The following is a 26,718-nucleotide window of genomic DNA, read 5'->3' on the forward strand; positions in this document are numbered from 1 at the left end:
GCGCGGTCTTTAGTGACCTCCGAACGCCCCCTCGGCCACGCCTCGAGGTGGGAGAAGGCAGAGGCGATGCAAGGGCCGCAGGCTGGAGCCTTCGCTCGAAAGGCACCACCCAAGGCCCTCCCGCGCTCCAATCAGACGTGGCTGAGGCGGAGTCGAGGCTGGGACCGGCCACTCGCTTCGCCCTGCGTGCGGGATGTTGGAGCTGCTTAGGAGCGTGCCCGGTCGGCGCTAGGCGGTTTTGTCGCTGTTGCTCCAGACCGGCTGCAGCCGTGTCAAGCGAACGCCCATGCGATAGAAACGCGCCTGCCTTTTGGCTCGGCGGGCAAACCCTCCTCTCTCCCGGCGCGCGCCTCCAAAGCAGATGGACCCTCCGCTGCAGGAGGTAAGAGCGCGCGAGGTGGTCTTGACTGCTGTCTCGCCACCTCCGAGCTGTTCGTCCCTTGGCGCTGAGATTTTCTCTTCCTCGCCCTCTTTTTTTCCGGGGGTGGTGGTGGTGGAGGAGGCCTGGGTTCTCTTTTGACCTGGGCAGAGGTGGCGTGCTAGCCAAATAGGTGGGCCGTTCCCCTGCCGGACTTGGATAACCGCCGCCCCACCCCCCGCCGCTGGATTCGATTGCGGCTAAAGGGCTGAGCAAGGCTGCCAAGGAGACTCATCCTGCTTCAAGGAGCCGAGCTTGGAGTCCGAGGCTGATAGATTCTTCCGTTTGAGATGGACGTCTACCAGCTGACATTGCCAGGGGGCATCCGGCTTTGCCTATCAAAGATGCAGGAGATGCGCCTTGCTGTCACCTCCCTCCTCTGCCAGCGTGTCCCAGTTCCTTTGCACCCTAGGCAGAAGGAGCGTCAGTCTGCCTTTGGGAAGGGAAGGGAAATCTGCCGGGAACCCAATTGCAGAACTGCCTTTAAAAAGTGAAGAACAAAACGTAGTCCAGTGACCGATTCCACTAAATTCCGCCCAGGAGCAAAGGGTGACCTTTTTGCTACAGCAGGGTTGTGCTGTCAACTCTTAAAGGAAAGATTAAAAGGACCTTCCCTTCCCCAAGGTAGTCTAGATAGCTTGGATTACAATTTCCAAATGTCCCTGATAGCATGCCCAATTCAGTCTGATAGATCAGGGGTTGGGAAAGGCTGCTGTAAAAGCTGAATGCTTGGATTGGGGAATGATTCCTGCTTCTATATATGCCAGAACTATAGCAGAAAACTGCTGGCTGACCAGGCACTGGTTGGAGAGACTAATGAAGTCCTACGCTGGCAGGTTTAGGTCTAACGACTAGACTAGTATAATGTGTGAATCCTTTAGTGGAGGAAATCAGAGCTTCAGATCAGGGCTTAACTCTAAAAAGGGGAGAAGGGCATTTTATTGCCATGGTTAACTAACTATCAATATGTAACTTGCTTCAGGCTAGCTCTCTTGTGCCAGTATGCTGAGCCTGCTTTTAACAGGGAGCATGCCTCTCCAGTTATGACAAAGATGGCTGTGGACCTTGAGTTGCTGGTACTTTTTGGATACAACATGATTCTTTCCTGCATCTGTACCTAATGGGTGATTTTACTGTGCAGAGTTTTGCCTTTTGCATCCACTTCTGTGTATGGAGGGGAGAAAAGGCCCCCCCAACAAAAGAGGTGAAATAGTAATTCCTTGATTCAAAGTGACTTTTGCATGTTCACCTTACCTTCTCCCACAATCAGCAACTTTCAGCCTTGTGCCTGAGAAATTTCCATCATTACAGCAGCAGAGACTTTGTGCATGGGCAGATATGTATAGGTTCAAGCACGCATGCCTGGATTCTGAGAATGTGCACAGTGGAACCGGGAGACAAAAAACTATGGTAGATGCAAAGCCAACGAAGTACATGTGGGTGGGTTTGTCCTGCCTATTACATTTTTTGGGGGAAAAGATTACAGTAGTTTCCCATTCTAAATGTATTCTCCCTGAAATAATTCATATGGGTTTTGACAGCAGTAATAGTACCAGTTTTATTTATTATGCACTTTCAAGTAAGCACCGTGCAGATGGAATTAATTTCCCGATAAGCCTTCTTTTCATTTCCAGGTCATGATGATTTCTATGTGAAACTGTCTTTTCTTTAAGAAACTACAGGAGTCCAGCAGTGGGGAAGGGTGGCACTGTTACTCTAGAGCATCCTTCCTCTTCCATCCTATCAGGAAAGCCATGCCATGAACCGTTTTGCGCTTTCCAGTCTAATTTCTGTGGCCTCTGCACTCGGGAGGTTTAGCCGGGCGCCCTTGAGTACGGGGTAAGGTTGCCTTCCTCAGTCTGGAGACTTCAGACGGTAACCCCAGGGTTGGGGAACCAGGGGTTACCAGGGTTGGGAAAGGTTAGACTCTTCTGCTGCTGTGCAGCTACTTAATTGGCATCATGCTCTATGTATCCTGATGCACATTTACCTTTTGTGACCTGCCTGAACCCAATTTCTCCAAAGCTTTGACTTGGTCAAGTAATTGAATCTGCAATTACTCCCTGAAGCTGCAGCCAAGTGCTTAACTTACACAGCGAGGTCTATCTGTCCTGACTCCTTTCTGTCCCTTAGTCCTAGCCCGGAAGCTGTCCAGTGAGCCAAGAGTTGGTGGTAATCTTGTTGTGCTTATGGGGCAGGATATTGCACTCTTCGATGGCGTTCCCCTTTCCTGGAATAATGGTAGATTACTGGCCAGTAATATATGATGTAGTTGTCTCTTCTTCTGAGGAAAGGAAGGGGCCCAGCTGGCTTATAAAAGCCAGATGACTTTCTGGGAGAAGGGCTGATGGGGTTTAGAGGCCACTTTGGTCTTTGGTTCCCCTTGATTAATCCTGAGGGGTTCCCACCCTTGGTTCATTTCTCAGCCATTAAGCTCAGTGTATGAGCTGTTCATGCATTAGAGGAACAGGAGCAGATAATGAGTTTAAGGGGTTGCTTCTTGCCCAGCCTCTCTTGGTTTACTTTATCTAAGCATCTGCTTGTTTTTATGGAATCTATGCTACCTACCCATCCTCACACAACAGGCTGTGTCTGTTGTTGCCTCCCCCAGATTCTCTTTCTGCAGAATGTGATTAGGAGCTGCTTCACTCTTTAACTGATTAACCTAATCTGTGCAGGTCATCTGGTGTCTGGCTGTAATTGAAGGAAGTCCATTGATCTGCATGAGAGCATCTTCACGCTTGCTTCTTTCCCAATAGCTGACATAGCCACTCTGGAAAAGGTTGGAAATGTGGATTGGTATAGCAGGAACATCCCAGCCCCACAAATGGGTTCTACTGTTTTATATCCATGGTAATTTATTAATGCATCCTTTTCCTTCTCTCTTTGCCTTTGTGGCATAGAGCCTAGCTATTCTGGACAGGCAGTGATGGGACCAGGACTTTCTTCTAACCTCCACACATGATCTTTGTGGCAACTTCTTCCTTTGGATTAATTCCTGTGTGAGAGGTATAGGGCCTAGAAGGATCTGGGTGGAGTGTCTGAAAGGGGCCAGCAGCCTAGGTCAGACCTGCAGGAGAATCTGCTGCAGATCTTTCAGCCTGATGGATTTTGCCACTCCAAAGAGCAGTAGATTTCATTTCTCTACTCTGATCTGTTTCCCTGCTCTCTGCCTCAGCATGGTCCCTGGAGTGCCAGAGTATTGTATATGAAGCTATACTGTATATCATTTTGCTGTGTCTTTCATCTCATAATAAGGCATGATGATGGCCACCAATTTAGACCTTTTAAAAGGGGAGGGACAAATTCATTGAATCCAGGCTATTAATGTATGAAGTACACTGATTGCTTGTTGGGTCCAAAAGGCATCCTGGGCATTGTTATTATGATTTTGTATTGTTAACACTCTTATTATTTTATATTTCTTAGGCTTAGCGTTGTTGTTACTGTACAACATATTCTGGGGTTAAATCTTAGAACAAATTAAGACAGGTAACCAGTAGCTTAGCTTTGTATGGTTTAAATATATTGCATTTTTATTGAACAAAAAGCCCAAGTTGCCAACAGAGATATCAAGTACATATAAAAATAATATAATAAAAACAATCATGGAAAATTTGAACAGAAGAAAAAATAAGTCCAACAAGAAGAGACAATATAAATTGATATGGCTAACCATCAACAAACATTCTTTTATTTGTTGAGTTTACTTAAGTGCTGAAGGGCAAGGAATGAAATGGCAAATGAACCTCTTCTGAGGGATGGAGGTTCCAAAGTCTTTTGGGTTCAATGGCTGAAGAGAGCCCATTCCATGTCCCCACTTGCATAACTTCCAAAGAGCTTCAGCTAAGACTTCAGAAAACAGATAAATTCAAAAAGGGGAAGGTTGGAGCTAATGATAACACAGATTCCAAAGAGAATATTTCCAGGATGGTAGGATGAGGAGGTTGTAGTGAATGGGTGGAATAGAATCAACAGTGGTTGTGTTTTGATTAAAATATTGGACTGGGATTGGTAAAACCCAGATTTAAGTCCCCACTTGACCACAGAACTCAGTGGGTGACTTTGGTCAGTTACAATCAACTGAGTACAGCAGGTAGCAGCATCTAGCCAACCATGGTTAATGTCAAAAAGCAAAGCAAGGTTGAATCTGGTTAGTACTTGGAGGAGAGACCACCAGGATGTGTGAGGACTGAAGGCTAGATAAGGAAGCAGAAAAAGCATCAAGGAATGGCAAGCTACTTCCATATTGTTAAAAAATAACTCTGAATTGAGCTTGACTTGAAATAATCTTCACATTTTACATTTATTTTCTAGCAACCCAAGTTTTCTCACAGAGTCATTGCTATGACAATGGTATTAGAGGAGAATGACCCCCAACCCATGTGGGTCTTCTTAAAGTCTCAGAGTCAAGTTGGGAAATAAAGGTGATAACAAAAACAAATAAAGTGGACTAATAAGAGAACCAGTTTGGTGTAGTGGTTAAGGCACCAGTCCAGAAACCTGGAAGCTATGAGTTCCAGTCCAGCCTTAGGCACAAAGTCAGCTGGGTGACCTTGGGCCAGTCACTCCCTCTCAGCCATAGAAAGAAGGCAATGGCAAACCACTTCCGAAAAACCTTGCCAAGAAAACTGCAGGGACTAATCCAGGTAGTCACCAGGATTACTTGGGCACAAAAAAAAAAAAAGGATCACATGTTAGGTAATTTGGCTTCAGGAAAGATTAGGTCTTCTTTTCCTATTTTATGGTATGTTTATTTTCATTTCGTAGAAAATGTATATGCTGCATTTAATTTTGTTACAAATCCCAAAGCAGTTTACAATAAGATGATAAAAAATACAAGAATATAATGCAAGAAAATATACTAAAATCCATCAGTGCAAGTTAAAAGCAATTGACATTTTTTTGTTTATGGCCTTATACACGAAGAATAACATCCTGAACAAGGTATGATTGTGCAGAACTTTCAACCTAGGTGTCACAGGTATATGTTTGGTAAGGAGTCTCTCTGTAGAACTATTGTGTTCTACCCTGTTGCCATTTCTGATTCACCAGAACACACACTGGAGAAAAGCTGTGCAATGAATAGTTGGGGGTTGAAGCGGGGATACTGAGGAAGCAAGACATGAATCCATATTTAAGGGGTGCACCAAAATTGTTGCTGCACCACTGTGTCCTCACAATGCTGTGGGGCTTGCAGAGAGTTTTGCACTCTGAGCCTATTAACTTCCAGCTCAGGATGTGCACTCTGGAGCTTTTATTGCTGGGAGTTCCTGCCTCATTCCCCCTCCCTTCTGAAGTCAAGGTGTCATTGCATCTTGTCACCATCCCACTGTCCTTCCCAACTTTGGGATAGCTTTGCAAAGCTATCCCTCCATCTGCAATTGCTAGTTTATTATTATTATTTTTCTCAAAGATAAAGGGCTAAGAAAGGACCAGGAGTGGAACACTGGTTGGAGTGCTTCTTCCGGCACTCCTCGTTGGCCAGCTGAAGGTTGCCCAGGTCTCTCTAAGGCAGTGTTTCTCAGCCTTAGCAACTCTAAGATGTGTGGACTTCAACTCCCAGAATTCCTCAGCCAGCATGGCTGGCTGGGGAATTCTGGAAGTTGAAGTCCACACATCTTAGAGTTGCCAAGGTTGAGAAACTCTGCTCTAAGGAGTTTGCTCAACAGTAAAGTAGGGATAGCATAAGAGCAGTGGTGAGGGTATCGATTGCCAAAATTTGTAGCTGTGAGGAAGCACCCTCTATGGCAGGGTTTCTCAACCAGTGTTCTGTGGAACCCTAGAGTTCCACAAGAGGTCACCAGGGGTTCCCTGGGAGATCATGATTTTTTTTTTTTTAAAATTCAAATTCAGGCAACTTCACATTAAAGAAGTAAGTTTCATCTTTTATTTTTAGTTTAAGAAAACTGTTGATGCATATATACAGGCCTACCCATGAAAAGAATATAATAATTTTGTAACTTGTGGCCTATATTTGAGCCTGAATGTGCAGGAGTTCCCCGAGGCCTGAAAAATATTTCAAGGGTTCCTCCGGGGTCAAAAGGTTGAGAAAGGCTGCTCTGTGGGGTGCATGGACATGGAGCTATTCTAGTTTATTTATTTATTATTCAAATTTTGCTACCGCCCATTTCCCCCAAAAGAGGGACTCTGGGCAGTTTACAACAAAGTTAAACTACAATAATAAATAACCAAAATCTTATACAAACAATTTACAAATATAAAATACAGGATAAATAAGTATAAAATCCAAGAGGTTAAAAATTCTGATCAGGTGGGAGGGTGTCTAAGGCACGAGCCAACCCCATGAATGGTTGCCCACCTTCCCACCCCAGGCGAGATGGCAGAACCAGGTTTTCAGGGCCCTCCTGAAGGTCGGAAGCAAAGGCGCCTGCCTCACCTCTGGGGGCAAGATGTTCCAAAGGGCGGGGGCAACTGCAGAGAATGCCCGCTTCCTGGACTCCACCAGAAAGAATTCTCTTATCGGCGGGGTCCGTAACATGCCCTCTCTGCCTGACCAGGTGGGGTGGGTCGATGTTGTGAGGATGAGACGGTCCCTCAGGTAGCCTGGCCCCATGCCATGTAGGGCTTTAAAGGTCATAACCAACACCTTGAATTGGACCCGGAAGCAAACCAGCACCCAGTGCAGCTTGTGCAGTAAAAGTGTTATATGTGCTGATCTAGGGGCACCAAAAATAACCTGCGCGCCTGCATTCTGGACCAGCTGAAGCTTCTGGATACTCTTCAAGGGTAGCCCCATGTATAGCGCATTGCAGTAATCAATATAGGAGATGAGGAGGGCATGAGTGACTGTTTGGAGGGCCTCTCACTCCAGGAACGAGCGTAACTGGTCGCTTCTCTGTTAGTTGGCTTTCCTTTTACTTGGCATTGTGGTGGTGGTGGTGGTGGTGGCTATTGTTACTCCAGGCTGCATCCTTGGCTTCAAGTAGCAGATCATTGCTGTGTTTAAAAACATTGCTTAAAAACAGGCTCATTCATTTGAAAGGGCATCCCGAGGGGGAGTGGTGGCACAGTGCCCATTGTGCCAGCTACTTGACTATCTCAGCATATGCTGCAGGCAGACTGCCCTGCTCTCGAGGGACTCTTGCCAGCAGGCTTGGGCAATTCCAGGTTGAAACTGAGAGCAAATTTTAGAAAGCTGTTTGGTTTTGCTTGCTTGCTTGCTTGCTTTAGCTCTCTTAAGAAATTATATTCTCTGCAGGGAGCAGGGGGTGAAACTGAGCTGTAGCTGCCCACCCCATTTTCTCGCTGGATGTAGCCAAAACCTACTCAACCAGAGAAGGGTAGAGTGTGGGGAGGAAAGGAGTTGTAATTCTAGGGAAGGCAGAAATTTGCTGGTATTGACAACAATGACTACTGCAGAGAGAGGGAGAATGAGTGAAAGAGGCAGGAGGGAGTGGTGATTGGGAAGTCCAAGGGCACTGGACCTATGATAGTGCCTTGCCTGCCTGTCTTGGACAAGAAGCGAGTGAAACAAGAGGAAATGACTCTTTCTCAGCCTTTTTGTGTCAGTGGCTTTCTGGGATGAACAGGGAGATTTCAGTCAGGCTCTGAGAAATGTCTTCCCTAGACTAGTTGCATCTGGCCTGAACGGAGCGGTTCCTGCTGCAGACTCCTAGTTTCCTATCCGTGGGTGACCCTGTGGCTGATGGCTGCCCTGGCAAGCATAACCCTTTCCATGGCTTCTTAAGCTTCAAGCAACCCTTCCTGGATAAAGATTGCACATGGTGGCTTGCTGATGCTAATATTTCTGCTGTTTCTGAGATATGCTGCATTACCTGATAGCCTTGAGGAAACAGAGCAAGTGATGGTCGGTGCTTTGATAATAGGACACACGTATGTGTGTATCTCTAGGTGTGGCCCTAGCAGGAGCAGAGTCTCAGTCAAACCAAATGGAAGATTGCTGTCATCTTTTGGAACAGGGTTTTGAGTGTGAATAGGTTTGTTGCTCTTGGATTTGTCTGCTGTTCCAGTGGTTTGAGCCTTGCTGAGCTTGTTCCCTCTGTGTGCAGTCTGAAGAATGAACGGCTGCCTCCTTTCAGAGATTTGGTTTTGGGTGGGAAGTCTCAGGTATCCTACTGTTGACTCATTTAGTTCATAATGCTGCCACTATAGGCTAACCTATAAAGCTCCATGGAAAGAGCTGGAAGATGATGGTTATAAATAGGCTGACCATATGTCCTGTTTTGAACGGGACAGTCCAGTTTTTTTAACATTTCCAGACCGTCCTGTCGTTTTAATATACATGTCCATTTTGTCCCGTTTTCTTAAAAACCTTACTTAAAAATTTGAAAGTTCCCACGAACCTCTCAGAATGCAGTCTGACTTTGAGTGGAAGGAGGGGGAGCTCAGCAGAAACGGTGGGAAAAAAGCCACAGAGCTCAACCCGGCGGGAAACCTAAAAAGAAACAGGATCAGCTGATAGGCAATGATCAAAGGGTGAGCCAATTGGCTCCTGCCTTGAAATGGTGGGAAGAAAAGAACGTAAAACCACACCCAGAGGAGGAATGGCTTGTTGGGGATAGGAAACTAGGAGTCTGCAGCAGGAACCGTTCCGTTCAGGCCAGATGTTCACTAGACTCTCCGGCCCAGCCTTGCCTCTCACAAACGAAGGAATCCGAAGATTCCCAGCCCGAGAAAACCGGAGAAGTTCCTGCCTGCTGATCCAGCCTGTCGCCCAGCCCTGCCCCATTTTGCCATCCCAATGTCCTGTTTTTCTCTCAAGGAAATATGGCCAGCCTAGTTATAAATGGTCCATAAATGGTCAGGTAAATTGTTGCCTTGCAGATGTGGAAGTGGTTATGGCATATGTGAAAGTCTACTGTTACCATAGTCTCTGAATTCTGCAGGAAGATTTGACTGACTTAACTAGTGAATCCAAATGATAATAAATAGGACTATTGACCACCTGGTTTTTGTAACAATTGACTCCGATGGGCCTTGATCTGCTCCCATATTATTGTCTTTGCAGTTGTATGCTACTGTTTCACCGTGAGACCTGGGTTCTCCCGTCCTATTTAACTTTATTGCGTTCTGTAAGGTGGGCTACATTAACAGAAAAGAAAGTGATCCAAGATCTTCCAGGTAACTTCACAAATGGGGGCAATGTTGGCAAATTAGAAATAATTTTAGCTAGATAGAGGAGACCAATGAAGGGACACATTCGTTAAGAATGGAGGAGCAGAGAAATTTCTGATGGAGGAATTGTAATCAGTACTTGAACTGACTGCATAAATATTCCATCTCTCTCTCTCTCTCCCCCCCCATCTTTGACCCACACCCTATTTTGAGGGGTGGGGAAGAGGTTTTTCTCATAGATGCTTGGAGTCTGAAACCCTTACTAAGTACTTCAAATGTCCAAAGATTTGCCAATTGAACTCGATCAACCTAGGGACCTCCACTCATAATCCAGTAGTAACTATCAGCTACAAATGTTTATGTTTTTATACCTTTAATAATTTTTAAAAGCTTACACATTTATTCCAAAAAGATGCTAGCTTGGATTTAGTATGCTGTGAGAATCCAGGCAGTTAGGATTCATTTATTAAACCTTCATTAAACAACCATGGCTTACTGTGATGTGATTCAGTCACACCCTGGGAGAAATAATTTGAATTTGAAATATGCCTCAGGGATAAAAATTGCTCATATCACTGCAGATGCTTCCAAATGTTAATGTACTTTATTACAGTTTTAGGAAGCAGTCATACACAGAAAGGTGTTATTCATCTGCAAAAGCATGTTATATCTCTCTTGTCACCAGCCATAGAGAGATAATCAGACATCAGCTCATGTACAAATGATCTCCCTCTGAGACAGTTAATTTGTTCAGTGGAGAGTATACAGCTGATAAGATATTAATGATGAAGTATCAATGATCTACACACAAGTGAATCAACCATTACAAATTCCTAGAAACCTTTTTTTCCCTTCTTTTCTTTTTTATGTGTCTACAATGAGCCATTGTAAACGCACTTAGCTATTTGGAAATATGACATTGCTAATAATTAAAAAAGAATCATTTCAAAAATGCAGTGTAAAAGTCTGGGAAATAATCTTTGTTTTTTAAATATTTAAGTGAAGCACATTACATGCCCTGCTGTCTGGGTACAGCTCTAAAGACAAATGTGGCATAGTTTAGACCTGCCCATGACAGAGTGCCTGGTATTATAGGGTAAAAGCCAAAGCATCCCATTTTGGCACAGACTTAGACATTCTGGTATATCACAGTTTAAATCTATGGTACACAAATGGCAGCTTAGTTTAGTCTGAACTCAGAATTACAGGTAGTCCTCGTTTAGCAACCACAATTGGGACCAGCAACTTGGTCATTAAGCAAAGCAGTCACTACTTGGCTTACTTGGCCACATTTTTGGAAGTGGTTTTTATTTATTTATTTATCATATTTTTATCACCGCCCATCTCCCCCACATGAGTTTGCCATTGTCTCCTTCCTAGGGCTGATAAAGACTGACTCAAAGTTACCCAGCAGGCTTTGTGCCTAAGGCAGGACTAGAACTCTGGTTTCCCTGCTCCTAGTCCGGGGCCTTAACCACTAGGCCAAACTGGCTCCCTTTGCCCCAAGTCCTTGTTAAAACCAGCGGTCAACCCAAGAATCTAATCCCACCTTTGTCAGTTCCATTCCCATCCCAATAGTAGCTTTTTCCATCTTTCTTTCCAAACGACATATTATAAATCTAATATCCTACCTTTTATTCAGGAGGTCAAGGCAGCATTCATAGTGCTTTCTCCTATCACTTTTCTCCACCCCACCACAACACCTCTGTGAGGGAGGCTGAGCTGAGAGGGAATGCCTGGCCCAAAGTCAGCCAGGGAGATCTCTTGGCTTAGTATGGGCTAGAATCAGAGTCTCTTAGCCCAACACCTTAACCATATACAATCCTCTTCATTTTACATTTTATAAGAATCCCTGTTTGGATTTTATCAAGGCTGTTTTTGAATTACAATCATGTCCTGTTCTAGTGTTGACAATTCCTGGGATTGAAAGATGAATGGACTTTGTTTTTATTCTTAGGTGAGGGACTCCAGCAAATCAGAAACCTGTTAGGTTGGCTTGATTTACAGCCATTTGCTGGAACAAATCACAAATCTCAGTTGAAGGATGGAGTCACAGAAAGGATAGTGTGGTGTTAAAATAGCCAGCACAAATCTGACAACAGCCAATTATACTATCCAAACATGTCCGCTCCAGTTCTGAAAATGTGTCTGTTTTGATCTGTGCTGGGAGATGAAAAAGGGATGCAGTTCAAAAAGTACTTAGTCTTCAGTAGGGCATATTGGCAGATCTCCATACTATGAGCTCACACAGTAGCTCAAAACTGTGTTACTCCCTACAGCAGTTTCTCTGAACCCACATTTCCTTACCAAATTGCACCCTGTTAGTATTTATTAATATGAGTGGTTTGTTATAAAAATAACAGCTCAACATTACGATAATGTAAACTTTATTTTATTGTGCGTGAAGCATCTGAGATTGTGTTTGTGTTTTGCTGAAATGTTGAATACAGATGCCCCCTGCCCCGGAAATTCCTTATATGAGACAATAGACAGATAACTCTCAAGTTGTGAATGACCTTTAGGACCAAAGTTTAAATGCTAGCTTTTGACTGTAATAAATGAAAGAATGTGTGAACAAATTACTGTCACATCGTTAAGGAGAAATGATACTGAGTAGGATTTAAGGAACATCAATGATTTCCCCCCCCTTCAGTCTTAGAACTGGCATGCTTTCATGGAGTTAACTGATCACCTTTAAGTGTCTTTCTTTTGCAATTCAAAGGATAGTTTATTGGGCTTGCCCCTTTTAATATAATTAAAAGATATACATGGGAAAATACTCAAAATGTTCCCAGAAAATAGTTTGTTCCATTTAGGTTTATAGATAGTAGAATTAGAAGATATGTTGGATGTAATCAAATCTTGGGATGTTGGTGCCCTCCAGATGTTTCAGACTACAGATTCCACAATTCCTTGCCACTGGCTAGGTTGAAAAGTGTATGCATCATCTGGAGGATACTAGGTTGCCTTCATCTGATCTGTTCAAACTACTTTTTCATTTCATGAACTGCACTGGATAATTCTGATATACCTTCCTTGACATGTAACTGGCCAACATCTGCTTTTGTATCTCCATTGAAGGAGAGTTCATCATGTCTTGAGGCAGTACGATTCATGATCAAAAAAGCATCAACATTAGGAATTTTTCCTGATCTACTTTCCTGTTATTTCTACCCATTGTTTCTAATCTTGCCATTTGAAGCAATAAAGATCAGTTCTGCTCCATCTTCTATATAACAGCATTTGTCAATTTTCTTCTTAAATTTTGGTACCAAGAAATGAATTCACTACTCCAAAAATAGCCTGACAGATCAGAATAGAGTTTTATTTCCAGTGATTGGACAAATAGTTCTTTTAGTGCAGTCTAAGACTACAGAAGCTTGTTTTAAGGGGACGCGGTGGCGCTGCGGGTTAAACCGCTGAGCTGTCGATCGGAAGGTCGGCGGTTCGAAACCGCGCGGCGGGGTGAGCTCCCGTTGCTCGTCCCAGCTTCTGCACACCAAGCAGTTCGAAAACATGCAAATGTGAGTAGATTAATTGGTACCGCTTCGGCGGGAAGGTAACGGCGTTCCGTGAGTCATGCTGGCCACATGACCCGGGAGTGTCCTATGGACAACGCCGCCTCCAAGGCTTTGAAACGGAGATGAGCACCGCCCCCTAGAGTCGGACACGACTGGACTTTACGTCAAGGGAAACCTTTACCTTTACCTAAGACTACAGAAGCTTGTTTTTCCTAAGTTTGTGATCCATTAAAACCCTTAGATTCCTTTTGTATGTCCTGCTTCCAAGTGATATTACCCTCATTCTATCTTGTGTCTCATTTTTTAATTTGTTTTAATACTCAACACAAAAGTTTACATTTATTTGTGCGGGCTCCAGAGCATTGGTTTGGGTATGATGTTCAAAGTTGTCAAGATTTCTTTTGATACTTGATTTCCATGATGTTGGGAAACATGGATTCTTTATGTCACCTGATGATTTAATACGTAGTCTCTTTATAGCCTTGCTCAGTTATTTATAAAACCAGTGAATAGCACAGGACACAAGATGGAGTCCTTCAGCATAGTCCTTCCCCTGGTCAAGACAGTACTTGTTGAAAATGGCTGCTTTACCAGCTGCTGATTTATCAAACAATAGTAGCCACCAATCCTTACTTTGCTTTTATTTAGAAATGTATTATTGGAATCAAGATATATTATGCCATGGTGTTCCCATGTTCTATAAGACAAGCAGTTCCCTCAGAATAAAAGAAATCCAGTAGTCTGGCACTATTTGCTTAATTGCTTAATAATCTATTTGAGAATTTTGCCAAATAGTTACTTTTTTGGAGTACTTAAAAATTGAGCATTCTGGATGCCCCCCACCAAACCTCCATGCTGTAATTGCTTTAATGGCACCTTCTGCATTCATTTTTATTAGCTTATGAATAGTTAGAGCAATGGAACGTTCACATTTACAGTTGTATGTGTGTTGCCTTCCATGTGAGCCAGGATTGTACATGATCAAGGTCAAATTCACACAGAAAGTAATATGGCTTCAGTGTAGCAGAGAGTCTGTAAGTGTCTGCAGCAACACACAGTAATTTGATTGACATTGGCAGGGAGTGGAGGATATTCAGAGTTCTTCCATGTTGAATGTTTTGGATAAGAATGTCTGAATGAGGCTGCTGATATTGGCTGAAGACAAAATTCAGAATGATCTTGATAAGTTAGAGAAATGGATTGATAATTACAGGATGGAATTTAACAGAGGCAAATGCAAAGTAGGAGACAGAAATTAAATGCTCAGGTATAGGACAGAGGATAACTAGCTTGACAATAGTTGTGAAAAAGATCTTGGAATAGTAGTTAATGAAAACTGAATATGAACCAGCAAGTTGCATCAACAAAGGTATAGTTTCCAAATTATAGAAAATAATAGTTCATTTTATTAAGTTCTCACCTTGACTATCAAGTCCAATTCCAGGCACCACACTTTAAAAAGGATTCAGACAAACTGGCAGTGAGGAGAGATGATCAGGGGGCTAGAAACAAGGGATTTGATAGTTTGCTGCCAAAATCTAAAAGAAAGTCACACACAAAAAAAGTCATGACCAGTTCTCTACCACCCTAAAATGAAGGACATTGAATTAATTACAGGATTAATTACAGGAAGACAGATTCCAATTCAACGTCAGAAAAAGTTTCCTAGAAGCTAGAAGAGTTCAGTAGTAGACTCAGAGATGTGATGGGCTTCTGTTCATTGGCTAAGATTCTTTAATTTAATTCTTTAATTTAGGTTCCTACACTAAACAGATGGTTGGGTTTGATGGCTTGAATGATCCCTATGATTCTGTGATTCTCTAAAATTGTACTTACATGCAGCTGGAAGCCATCAGCTTGGGGAAAACTTTAATGTAGTTTTTTTTTCTACATTTGTACCACGCTCCTGTAGTACATTAGCTATTTCTATTCTAGTCCAAATACATTTTTTTTACGTATGAAACGTGTTTTAAGACAAATAACATTGGAATAAGGAATCAGCAATCTGAAATGGGCAGAAGTAATTCTGTAAGGGATCTGATGTAAATCTGACTAGCTCTTCTTTGCTTGCCGGTTAACAGTAGAAGAAACAGTGCCAGTGGTAAATAAATGTATAGACATACCTTCATGCCCATCAAACTATTCCTTTCTGGATGAAGCAATATTATAAAGCACAGAAGAGGATGAAAAATAGTAGGCCAAAGAAATTAAAGGCATGAGATAAGAAAATGAAATACAGCTAAAACTAGGTTACGCCAACACCATTTACTATACCTCTTCATATCTTTATATTGTTGTAAACTATCCTTGTTTCCACCACATCTAGTTAGTTATTACTTTATTTAAACTTCTCATCTCTCTTTAAGGATTGCATCAGCTGCATCTAACCACAATTTTCTCTGCCTTTCCCTTACTTATAACCCATTCACTCATCCTTCATTTATTTGTTTTAGAATTCAGTCTTCATTCATACTCTTTATATGACCAAACCACCTCAATATACTTCTTTTATACTAGTCATTCCTTTTCGAATTCAATTGACATTGAGTCATCACACGTTTATTCTTGGCTGTTCTTGTTGTAACACACACAATTAGTTAGTAACCATTTCCACTGCATTCAATTAACTTTTATGTTTCTCTTGATGTATCCATCTCTCACTTCCATATAACAAAAAGAATTGAAACACACTTTTATACACAGCCATTTTTGCTTTTTTCAACAAGATTTTATTCTTCATCACAGACTACATATTAACCACTCCCATTAGCATTTTCATGTCTTAAAATGTCTCCATCTGTTTTCCCATCGTCCATAAACATTCTACCAAAGTACACAAATCAATCTACTTTAGCTTCTTACTATTTATGTGTAACTGGAAATTATCTTCATATTTCCTGTCAAACATAATGATCTTGGTATTTAATATAATAATGTTAAGATCCATGCTACTTATTACATCATATAATCTCTATAACAGTCAATGCAGATTATTCAGGTTTTCAGCCAACAGTATGGTTTTGTCTCCATGCCAAAGTACATAAACATTCACATCCTCAACTGTCAGCCCCTGCAAGGTAGACCAGACCAGGAAATCAACTTCCCAGGAAGGCTAAAACTACTTCTACTGAGATTGGCTATAATAACAGAATCTTGCAAGTCTGATTGTGCTGTATCTTCTCTTCCTTATACTCATGTAAATTAGGGAGGCATCTGCCTGAGCAGCTTTTGAATGTCATCTTATTCTAGACTTTAAAAATGTTTCAGGCCCTCTTGCCTAGGTAACCATTCCTGCATATTTACATCAAGGTAATTTTTCGTTCTTGCTATATCAACCAGCATACCTCTACCATCACTACAAGTATTCTTTATACTTTGATCTCCTTCTTCACCCATCCCTTTTTGTAGGACCCTCCCTGCAAATTGCTACACACTGGGGTTTTGGAAAGCAGCTTGGTTTGAGGATGCTAAGAGTCATAGAGGATTGTGGATGAGTGAAGGAATCCTGGCAGAAGGTAGCGTTGGTGTGCAGTGTGATACACTGTGTGGCAATGTCAGTGGGAACATCTCAAGTGTAGCATTGGCAAGAAGAGGAGTGACAGGAGCAGCTCAAGCATGGCAGTGGTGATTATAAGAGCTGGGCAGAGAAAATTGGTGGCCTAACTGGAGTGTCAGAGTTGGCGATGGAGGGATTGCAGTGGAGAACATCAGAGGCTGGACCAGGACATCATAGCTGGCAGCACAAGGGTAGCAGCAGACACTGAAGACTAAACCAGGGTGTTGCAGCTGGCTGTGTACCAAGGAGAGGCATTGGTGTAGCTGAGAAGCCAGCAACAGCAAGACTCAGAAAACACACTAAAAGTGTAATAAAGACCATGACACTAACAGCTATTTAAGGAGACCCTGGGAAGAAGACCTATGGTGCCGATGCCTGGCATCCCCAGGCATCACCAAAGCCCAGAACATTGGCAAAGGGTGTTTGGAGGCCCAGAAGATTGTCAGTTTCCCAATGAAGCTCATGGCACTGACAGTAACTGAAAGAGATGGAAAGGACCTAGCAACAGATCTGAAGCAGCAATCCAGAAAAAAGGGGGCTGCCGAGATCCCCAATATTTCTACCCTGTAGCAGCCCCAAGAACAAGTTCCCAAAAAATGTTGCAACAGAACCAGCTGTGCACACAAGTGCCCTTGGGCTAAAACTGACTGTGAAGGCAGGATGAAATGGAATAATATAAGAAATATTTAAAAAGATTGAGCTAAGGTAGAATATAGTATAAGTTCAAAAATAGGATAAGTTATAGGACAGGAACTAGAATTATAAGAAGAAGGTGTAGTTTTCTAGGTATAGGTATAGGTTGAAGATACTTTTCACTTCATTCTACCAAACATCAATTGGTAGAATTCCCTTTACCATAACAACACACACTTCTGTGGTACTACTTACTTTCATTCTCTTCCAAGCAGCCTCCACATCCTCTTTTCTTAATTGTTATGTCTACTTTCCATCCATTGCTTTGGGAGATTAATCTGTTTTCCCATACTTTTTTGTATGGGACTTGGATATTCTCTTCCTGTAGCCTCTACTTTTTCCCTATTCTTTCATGTCCATTTTTCCCCCTAGAGCCACTGTTAACTTTACCAAAAATGGTCTATCCCACATTCAGAACCTCTCAACATTTTTATATCCTTTGACTTGGATACTCTCTTTCTGCAGTCATTCTTTCACCCTAGTTTCTTTTATTATTTACCTTTTCTTCTGTGTCTATCCTTTCCCAAGATCCACTCTTAATACTACCAAAAAATGATTTCGCCTGCATTCAGAACCTCCCAATATTTTTACATTCTTTACTAATTCAGTCTTTCATCAGAAAGAAAGTAAATAGACATCTTAAGTGAAGGAACTGCCTGATGGGTATCAAGGGAAGAGTCTGTAGGCATAGCACAGCTACAAGCCCATATTACCTATTTCTGTTCTGGACTACTGTTCGTAGTATGCTGATGATAGCAGTTACAATGTAACACCACTAACATATTACAGGTGTGGATGGTTGTTCTATGGTAGATTAGCATACTATTGAAGAAGTATAGGAGAAAGTTAACCAAGTTTTGTCTTGCTCTGTAAACAAAAGATGCTCCTTTTAGCATATGTTTAGACAAGTATGCAATATTGCATATTTTAGATGAAAAGAGTTTCTGGAACTAATACAATCACTGAATGCCTTTCCTGATACAGAAGCAGATGGTTTAGTAAATAGGCAGAACTTTTTGAATAACTCATAGTTAAATAATTGGCATTCCTGAATAAAGTTTAGGGATACAGAAAATAACAGTTTGGTGTATAAAATAAATCCATAAATAGTATGCTTATGAAGTGCCATAATTTAAATATTTCAAAACAGGAGAGGATAGGGTGCTGTGTTTAATTACTTGTCCGGGTAAGGCATTTACTTCATGTGAGTTACTGGATCTTCAAGTGGCTGTAGTAATCAGGAAAATAAAAATTTAGGAGAGGTTTAAGAATAAGAATATCCCTTCCCAGATTCCTGGAATCTGAGACAGTTTGATGTAATGTGGAGTTAGGGGACAGCAAAATGTTTCAAATATGAACTGTTTCATGTTAAAAACACCCATTTTGAGTATGAAACATGTTTGGGGTGGGAAGCAGTGCTGTTTTAAGCACCGGGCTTCCTGCTCAAACACTTCCAAATGTTTGAGACAGCCCATTTTGATCTCAAAACAAGGCGTTTCGAATCTAACTGTTCAAATTTGACGCCTTTGCGTATCTGTATTCAGAAACAATTGTGGCTATATTTTGTTCTCATTTGGTGCAGTTTGTTTAATCTCAATTAAGAATCAGATAGGAGAATCAGAACATACATTTGGATCGATGTAGGCCTTGCTTGTTCAGCTGGTGTAATGAATAGATCATATGTGTCAGGTTATAGAATGAAGAACCACGCTGAGATCAAGGATTGTAGCTCTAGTGTACTAGACAGAATCCTGCTAAACTAAAAAGGCACCAGCAAACCCAACCAGAAAACCCAGAAGGCTAAGGCGGTTCTTTCTTGCTCCTCTTGGTTGGGAGAGAAAGAGATTCAGTATTGCGCTTTTCGCCTTGGAGAAGACCCCTCACTTCTTGCTCAGCAATCTCCATGACATATGTGTGTATACAAATTGTATTCAATTAGGCTTAACATGAGTGATGGAGGACCTCAGAAAAGTAAACAGTTGAACTGTTGTTCTACAGAAGAACGTGCCACCATTATCCTGTTTTCTCTGCCTCATCAACATTCACCGTATCTAGATTAGTTATGTGGACAGTGTAAGTTAGTTGAGGTAAATTAAACGATAAGGATTTGTGAACCCTCTCTAGCAGAGTCACCTTTCTATATCTACAGCTCAGCATTGGTATTAAGTTCTTTGGTTGAGAACAGAAGATGGTCAAGGGGAAAACTATGTACTATCTAATTTCAGATTAGTTATTTAGTTGCCATTGAGTCAGGCCTGACCCCTGATGATTGTATGGACAAATATACCATTAGAATTGTCCCCAGTGGCAATCAGTCCTTTCAAGGACATTCTGGTGAGTTCCTTGATTGTGTCAATCTTCTTTATCCATTGCTGCCTTCTTTTTCTACTTCCCTCTGCCTTACCATAGTCATTTTTTTAAAAGAAAATGCCCATTGTATAACATGCCCAAAGTATGTGAGTTTCTGCTTACTAATCATCATCTCAAGGGAGCATCCAGATTGTATTTCATCCAGGGCTGATTGATTTGTTCTTACTGCAATCCATGGTACTTTTAGTACATGTATTTTGGATGATTTCAAAACTACAGTGTTTTAAAGACAATGAATATTTTTAACTTGGATAGAAATTTATTTGCAGGAATGCAAATTTATTTGCATATTTGCAGGAATGCAAATTTATTTGCATATTTACTTTCAGCTAAGAATGGTATCACCTGAATATCTGAATATGTTGGTGTTCCAGCCTTCAGTTATATATCAGCTGTCATCTCGTCTGGTCCCGCTATTCACTGTGCAGTTGACATGGGTACCAGGATGCACTTGTTTCATTCCATTTCCTATTCTAAATGACTGTTTCTCCAAATTCAGCTCTTACAATAGCTTCCTCATTGTAATGACTCCTCAGAAGAGTAATTAGATGTTTTTGGCACACCATTAGCCTTGATATATTCCACATTCTGCCATGGTCTATACAATCAAGGGCCTGGCTGTAAGGAAATGCAAACTTCCTCCTTTAATTATCTTGCTCTGTTCATTACCCGTCTTATGTTAACTATCTCATCTTGTGTCTCTCTGTCTTTTCTGAAACCTGTCTTCTCATTTCCCTTTCCATGAGTGCCTCTATTCTTTGTAAGTTGTTAAATAAAACTTTGTTTGGTGAGGAAGTGGTAAAATGGTTTGGTAACTTGCACGTTCCATGGTATAACTGTACACCAATCTTTTCTGTTCTCTAATTCACATAGTTTTGTTTCATATTTATTTGTTAGATTTATATTCTACCTTTCCTTTAGCTGAAGGTGGTATACATAATATTCCTCCCATTTTCCCCACAGCAACAACTCTGTGAGGTACTTTGGGGTGAGAAAGAGTGACTGGTCCAAAGTCACACAGGTAGCTTCTGAGGCTGAGGATTAGACTCTGGATCTCCACAGTTCTAGTCCAACATCTCAATGACCACATCACACTGACTCAAACACTTGTTGACATAAAGCTGTCAATACCATTTCTTTATCTTGCTGCTTTAAACAATTCAGTAGGTATTTCATATTTGATATGCCTTATGTTTTCCTGTTTGGCAGTTGGTATACCTTTTTTGTTGAATATATTGTCTACAAATGCTTCTATAATTCCATAAACCCATTTGAAGTAGGTCTCACAGTAGTCTTTCCATCTTCCTTTCCACCTTCTGCATCAGAAGTTGTTCTGACTGGACTGATTTCTTCATCTTGTATTTCCTATCATATAGTCAATTTATTCTTATACTGGCCACTCAGTGATGTCCAGATATAGATTCTGTGTTTATGTTGCTTGAAGCAGATGCTAGCAATGATCAAAACATTGTCTTTGCAAAACTCTGCTAATGTATTTCATGCTTTATTGTGTTGACCCAATTCAAATATTTCTGTAATTCAAGGTTACTCTGTTTCTCCAACTTTTGCATTCCAGTTGCTCATTTGTAGTACGATGTCCTTCTAGCTGTTGCATTTTAGCACCTCTTACAATTTGCCGCACAATTATTCAGTGTCTTCCACCACTGCATCTATGATACACTTGATTGTCTTCTTCTGGGTTTGATTTTGGAGTTATGGGTTGTGGCTCAGTGGTAGAGCACAAATCCTTCAGATTTCTTACCTTAGGCTGGAAAAGGTCCTGCTTGAAACCCTGGATAGCCAGTCAGTGTTGATAACATTGGGTTAAATGGATCAAGGGTCTCATTCAATATAATGCAACATGTCATGTTTGACCTGGCCTCTCACAGTGGGGTCAAGCTGGTGGCCAGTGCCACATCATTGTATAGTTTCACCCATATTATATTAGTATTTGATCTTGAAAATAATTGGGTAGCCAGTTTTACCTTTGTATAACCTAAGTTCAGTTCTCTTGAATTGTAAAAAATAGGAGAGATTAAAGGAGAGCCATCAAAGAACTCCATCAAGCTGCTTCTCCTGTGGTTGATTCATTGGAGCATATATGGTGTGTGTATGTGTGTGTAAGTATATGGACAATGGTTTTACTTTGATCTTGTGGACACTAACCCCATGCACTATGACTAATGCTACACACCAGCAACAAGCATTATTTGTGCAGTAATGACTATTAAGTTATTGAATGAAGAAGAGATCAAGAAAAGGTGGCAAGAATATACGGAAGACCTGTATAGGGAGGATAACAATATTGGGGATAGCTTTGACGGTGTGGTCAGTGAGCTAGAGCCAGACATCCTGAAGAGTGAGGTTGAGTGGGCCTTAAGAAGCATTGCTAATAACAAGGCAGCAGGAGATGACGGCATCCCAGCTGAACTGTTCAAAATCTTGCAAGATGATGCTGTCAAGGTAATGCATGCTATATGCCAACAAATGTGGAAAACACAAGAATGGCCATCCAATTGGAAAAAATCAACTTATATCCCCATACCTAAAAAGGGGAACACTAAAGAATGTTCAAACTATCGAACAGTGGCACTCATTTCACATGCCAGTAAGGTAATGCTCAAGATCCTGCAAGGTAGACTTCAGCAATTCATGGAGCGAGAATTGCCAGATGTACAAGCTGGGTTTAGAAAAGGCAGAGGAACTAGGGACCAAATTGCCAATATCCGCTGGATAATGGAAAAAGCCAGGGAGTTTCAGAAAAACATCTATTTCTGTTTTATTGACTATTCTAAAGCCTTTGACTGTGTGGACCATAACAAATTGTGGCAAGTTCTTAGTGGTATGGGGATACCAAGTCATCTTGTCTGCCTCCTGAAGAATCTGTATAACGACCAAGTAGCAACAGTAAGAACAGACCACGGAACAACGGACTGGTTTAAGATTGGGAAAGGAGTACGGCAGGGCTGTATACTCTCACCCTACCTATTCAACTTGTACGCAGAACACATCATGCGACATGCTGGGCTTGAGGAATCCAAGGCTGGAGTTGAAATCTCTGGAAGAAACATTAACAATCTCAGATATGCAGATGATACCACTTTGATGGCTGAAAGCGAAGAGGAACTGAGGAGCCTTATGATGAAGGTGAAAGAAGAAAGTGCAAAAGCTGGCTTGCAGCTAAACCTCAAAAAAACCAAGATTATGGCAACCAGCTTGATTGATAACTGGCAAATAGAGGGAGAAAATGTAGAAGCAGTGAAAGACTTTGTATTTCTAGGTGCGAAAATTACTGCGGATGCTGACTGCAGTCAGGAAATCAGAAGACGCTTAATCCTTGGGAGAAGAGCAATGACAAATCTCGATACAATAGTTAAGAGCAGAGACATCACACTGACAACAAAGGTCCGCATAGTTAAAGCAATGGTGTTCCCCATAGTAACATATGGCTGCGAGAGCTGGACCATAAGGAAGGCTGAGAGAAGGAAGATCGATGCTTTGGAACTGTGGTGTTGGAGGAAAATTCTGAGAGTGCCTTGGACTGCAAGAAGATCAAACCAGTCCATCCTCCAGGAAATAAAGCCAGACTGCTCACTTGAGGGAATGATATTAAAGGCAAAACTGAAATACTTTGGCCACATCATGAGAAGACAGGACAGCCTGGAGAAGATGTTGATACTGTGGAAAGTGGAAGGCAAAAGGAAGAGGGGCCGACCAAGGGCAAGATGGATGGATGATATTCTAGAGGTGACGGACTCGTCCATGGGGGAGCTGGGGGTGTTGACGACCGACAGGAAGCTCTGGCGTGGGCTGGTCCATGAAGTCATGAAGAGTCGGAAGCGACTAAACGAATAAACAACAACAACAAGTTATTGAATAGCTGTGTTTATACAGAAACTAATGACAGCAAGAGAGAGGTTTTGCGCAAGCAGATTAAATGAACACCTATGGCTTTTTTTCAGCAAAAAAACTCCCAAGGTATTTTTGTTCCATCTGATCTCATTGCCTTGATGCATTGAAGGGGTCTTGTTAAATACTGCTGACTTCGGGCAACTGTACAATATCTAGGTTAACTCTGCAATACATGTTCTCTGCAAGGATATACTGTGCAGTTCTCAGTCTTTCTGTTTGAGGGGAAGAGATGTAGCTGCTCTGGCTGAAGCTCTTTTGAGTTAGTGCAGCAGGACACTACATTACATTCAACCGAAGGCATTGCGTGACTTCTGTTCCCTAGGCAGCATGTCTCCAGACAAATCTTACTGTATGTCCTTGTCAGGACTTGCAAGATAAGCACAACTAAGAGGAATGGGTCTCTGTGCTGCAGAGGAGACCTCCAAGATACGAAAGGCAGTGTCAGCTGGTTCAATTTGAAATGCAGCCTTTTGTTACGGCTGACTTTTTCAATTCACATATGATTTCTCTGCTACTTACAGACAGGACAGCGCCTCTGTTTCATATCATCCGCTCTTCATTGCAAGCATGGTATCTTATTCCTAATTTTATTCTGAAGTCATCCCATTATTTGTCTTGCAGAGTGGGAAATTCATGTTTTAAAAATGTTGCCATTCTCCTGATCACTGTGCTATTCAAAACTTGTCAGGTTGGACACCAACTAAGAAGATAAATTTGTTGCTATATCCTACTGCCATATAAGCTTAATTGTGGACCAGTATCATTCACTCTGTTCCTATGCTTGAGCACTGTGGATTATGTTGCTAACATGGCACCAGCCAGGTGCAAAAGAGAGGTACAGGTAGTCCTTGCTTAGCGACCCTAATTGGGACTGGCAACTCCACCACTAAACGAAGCGGTCACTAAGTGGGAAATCACATGACCGTGACTGTGCTTTCCGGCTGGAAAGAGACAAGACTACTGTACTCAGTTCCACACCTTTGGCTTTTGTTTGCCTTCTAACAGCTCCCCCACCCTTTGGAATGCTCAAGTGCCTGCTTACTGTCTTGTACGCACTGAAAGCAATGTGATCGCACCGTAGCCTGGGGCTGGGAGCCACGGGTGTGCTACACAAACAGCTTACTCTTTTGCAATCCCTTTCTCTCCAATCTCTCTGCTCTCGGGATGGGGCGTGGAACCACAGGTCAGGCACAGGACAACCCGTGCTGTCTTTAATGGTGATCATGTACTTGAGGGACGCTGTAAAGTTTGTAAATGATTGTAAATGGGCCGTAAAGTTATTTTTTCAGCACCATCGTAACTTTGAATGGTCACTGAATGAATGGTCAGTAAGTGCAGATTGTATTGGCAAAGTGAGTAGAAATACAACCCCCAAAAATCTTCAGGAAACGTAAAATGGGGGTAGTAGTGATAGAATTTGCCCATTGCCCAAAATATGTGACTGAGTTTTTGGAGAAAAGCCAGGGGAAGGAGAAAGAATAAAGTAGGCTGGAAAAACACACATATAGACACAGTTGGAAATGTGGACAAAAATAAAGATTATATAAAAAATAATAAGAGAAAGACATTTTATCATGCATGGTAGACTTGTGAGAAAACTAAGAAATTTTGGATACAGATTCATATAATGATGCAAAGGTTCTTGAAGGTTAATCTTGCTAAGAAACCAGAACTCTTTTTATTGGGATTTAAGGACAATAAATTGACTCATGGTGGATTGGTATTGTATATAGTAACTACAGCAAAATTATTGTATGCGCAACGATGGAAGAATAATGATATTCCCACAGTGGAGGAATGGATTGTGAAAATGTCAGAATTTGCAGAAATGGCGAAACTGACCTGTTTGGCCAGAGAACATTTTTTTTTAAAGTTTGGAAGCCCTATATGGACTTTTTGCTGAAAGAACAAAAAAAAATGAATTGATGATTTATGGTTTTGAAGATTAAGAAAGATGTGGATTAAAGAAGGGGGTGAGGGGATTTGCAAAATATTTAAGAGGGAGGAGGGACAATAAGATTGTAATCTGTTGAAAAGAAGGTCGGAAGTCATTTATATATTTCTTAACTTTAGTTTTCTTTTCTTGTACTTTTCTGTTTTTCTTTTCCTTTTTTCTTTCTTTTCAATTGTCTTTTATTATATGAAAAATTTCAAGAAATATAAATAAAAAAAAAGAAAAATAATAAGAGAAAAGAATCCAAACATTAGAAGGCACTCTGTAAAAGTACAAATTAATTCCCCTTCTCAAACTTGTTTGATTGGTTGGATTAATTCCCGTTCTCAAACTAACAGATTGATTGGATTCAGCACCTATAATCTCCTAACTGGTACCTCTGAGGGCACCTGAGTGGGAAAGGCTGATTTCTTTAATGTGTTTTTACAAAATCAGGAACTGAATGTGATAACAGTCACAAACACAGCTCTGTCCTTATCATGAATTTAGAACCTCTTACAAATTACCAATTCTTGCTTCCCTAACAAGAAATCAATCTGGTACCAATTTCATTGTAAACATTATTTGTCGTACTGTATTCTAAAAACAAATAGATTTCACCCCAAAACTCATTGCTGTCACTGATAGTGGCAGTGTTCTGATCAAATGGTGGGCCAGATTTGTTTAAAATGCTGGTTTGCCAGTATTTCAAATCCTGCTAATACTTACTCTGGTACACTTGCTACTTCTCAGCATGCAGAATTCTCAGCAGCTTACTATTTTGTATGAGCACTATCCAGTGAGCAGTATGCATTAACCCAGGCTTTCTCAATCTTTTGACCCCGGAGGAACCCTTGAAATATTTTTCAGGCCTCGGGGAACCCCTGCACAGTCTGGCTCAAATATAGGCCACAAGTTACAAAATTATTATATTTGTTTCATCTGTAGGCCTGCATATATGCATTAACAGTGTTCTTAAACTAAAAATAAAGAATGAAACTTACCTCTTTAATGTAAAGTTGCCTGAATTTGAAATAATTTTTTAAATAAATCATGATCTCCCAGGTAACCCCTAGTGACCTCTCACAGAACCCTAGGGTTCCACGGAACCCTGGCTGAGAAATCCTGCATTAATCTAATTGCTACACTCATTTATAGCTCTAAAATTAGAGAAAGTTACTTGAGACAGCCATATTAGCAAATTTTTCCAAAAGTA

The 26,718-nt window shown here is 41.4% G+C and overlaps 1 protein-coding gene across 1 annotated transcript in view; it reads left to right on the plus strand.

Annotated features, from left to right (window-relative positions):
- The first annotated feature begins 211 nt into the window (after positions 1-211).
- Positions 212-26,718, plus strand: part of LOC134487271 (unconventional myosin-X-like) — a 112,243-nt gene continuing 85,736 nt past the window's right edge. The window contains exon 1 of the mRNA XM_063288969.1: positions 212-382. Within this exon, the coding sequence (XP_063145039.1) occupies positions 362-382 (21 nt within the window). The 5' untranslated portion in view covers positions 212-361. The remainder of the gene's footprint in view (positions 383-26,718) is intronic.

Source organism: Candoia aspera, chromosome 1 (assembly GCF_035149785.1).
Source record: "Candoia aspera isolate rCanAsp1 chromosome 1, rCanAsp1.hap2, whole genome shotgun sequence".
Lineage (NCBI taxonomy): Eukaryota > Metazoa > Chordata > Lepidosauria > Squamata > Boidae > Candoia > Candoia aspera.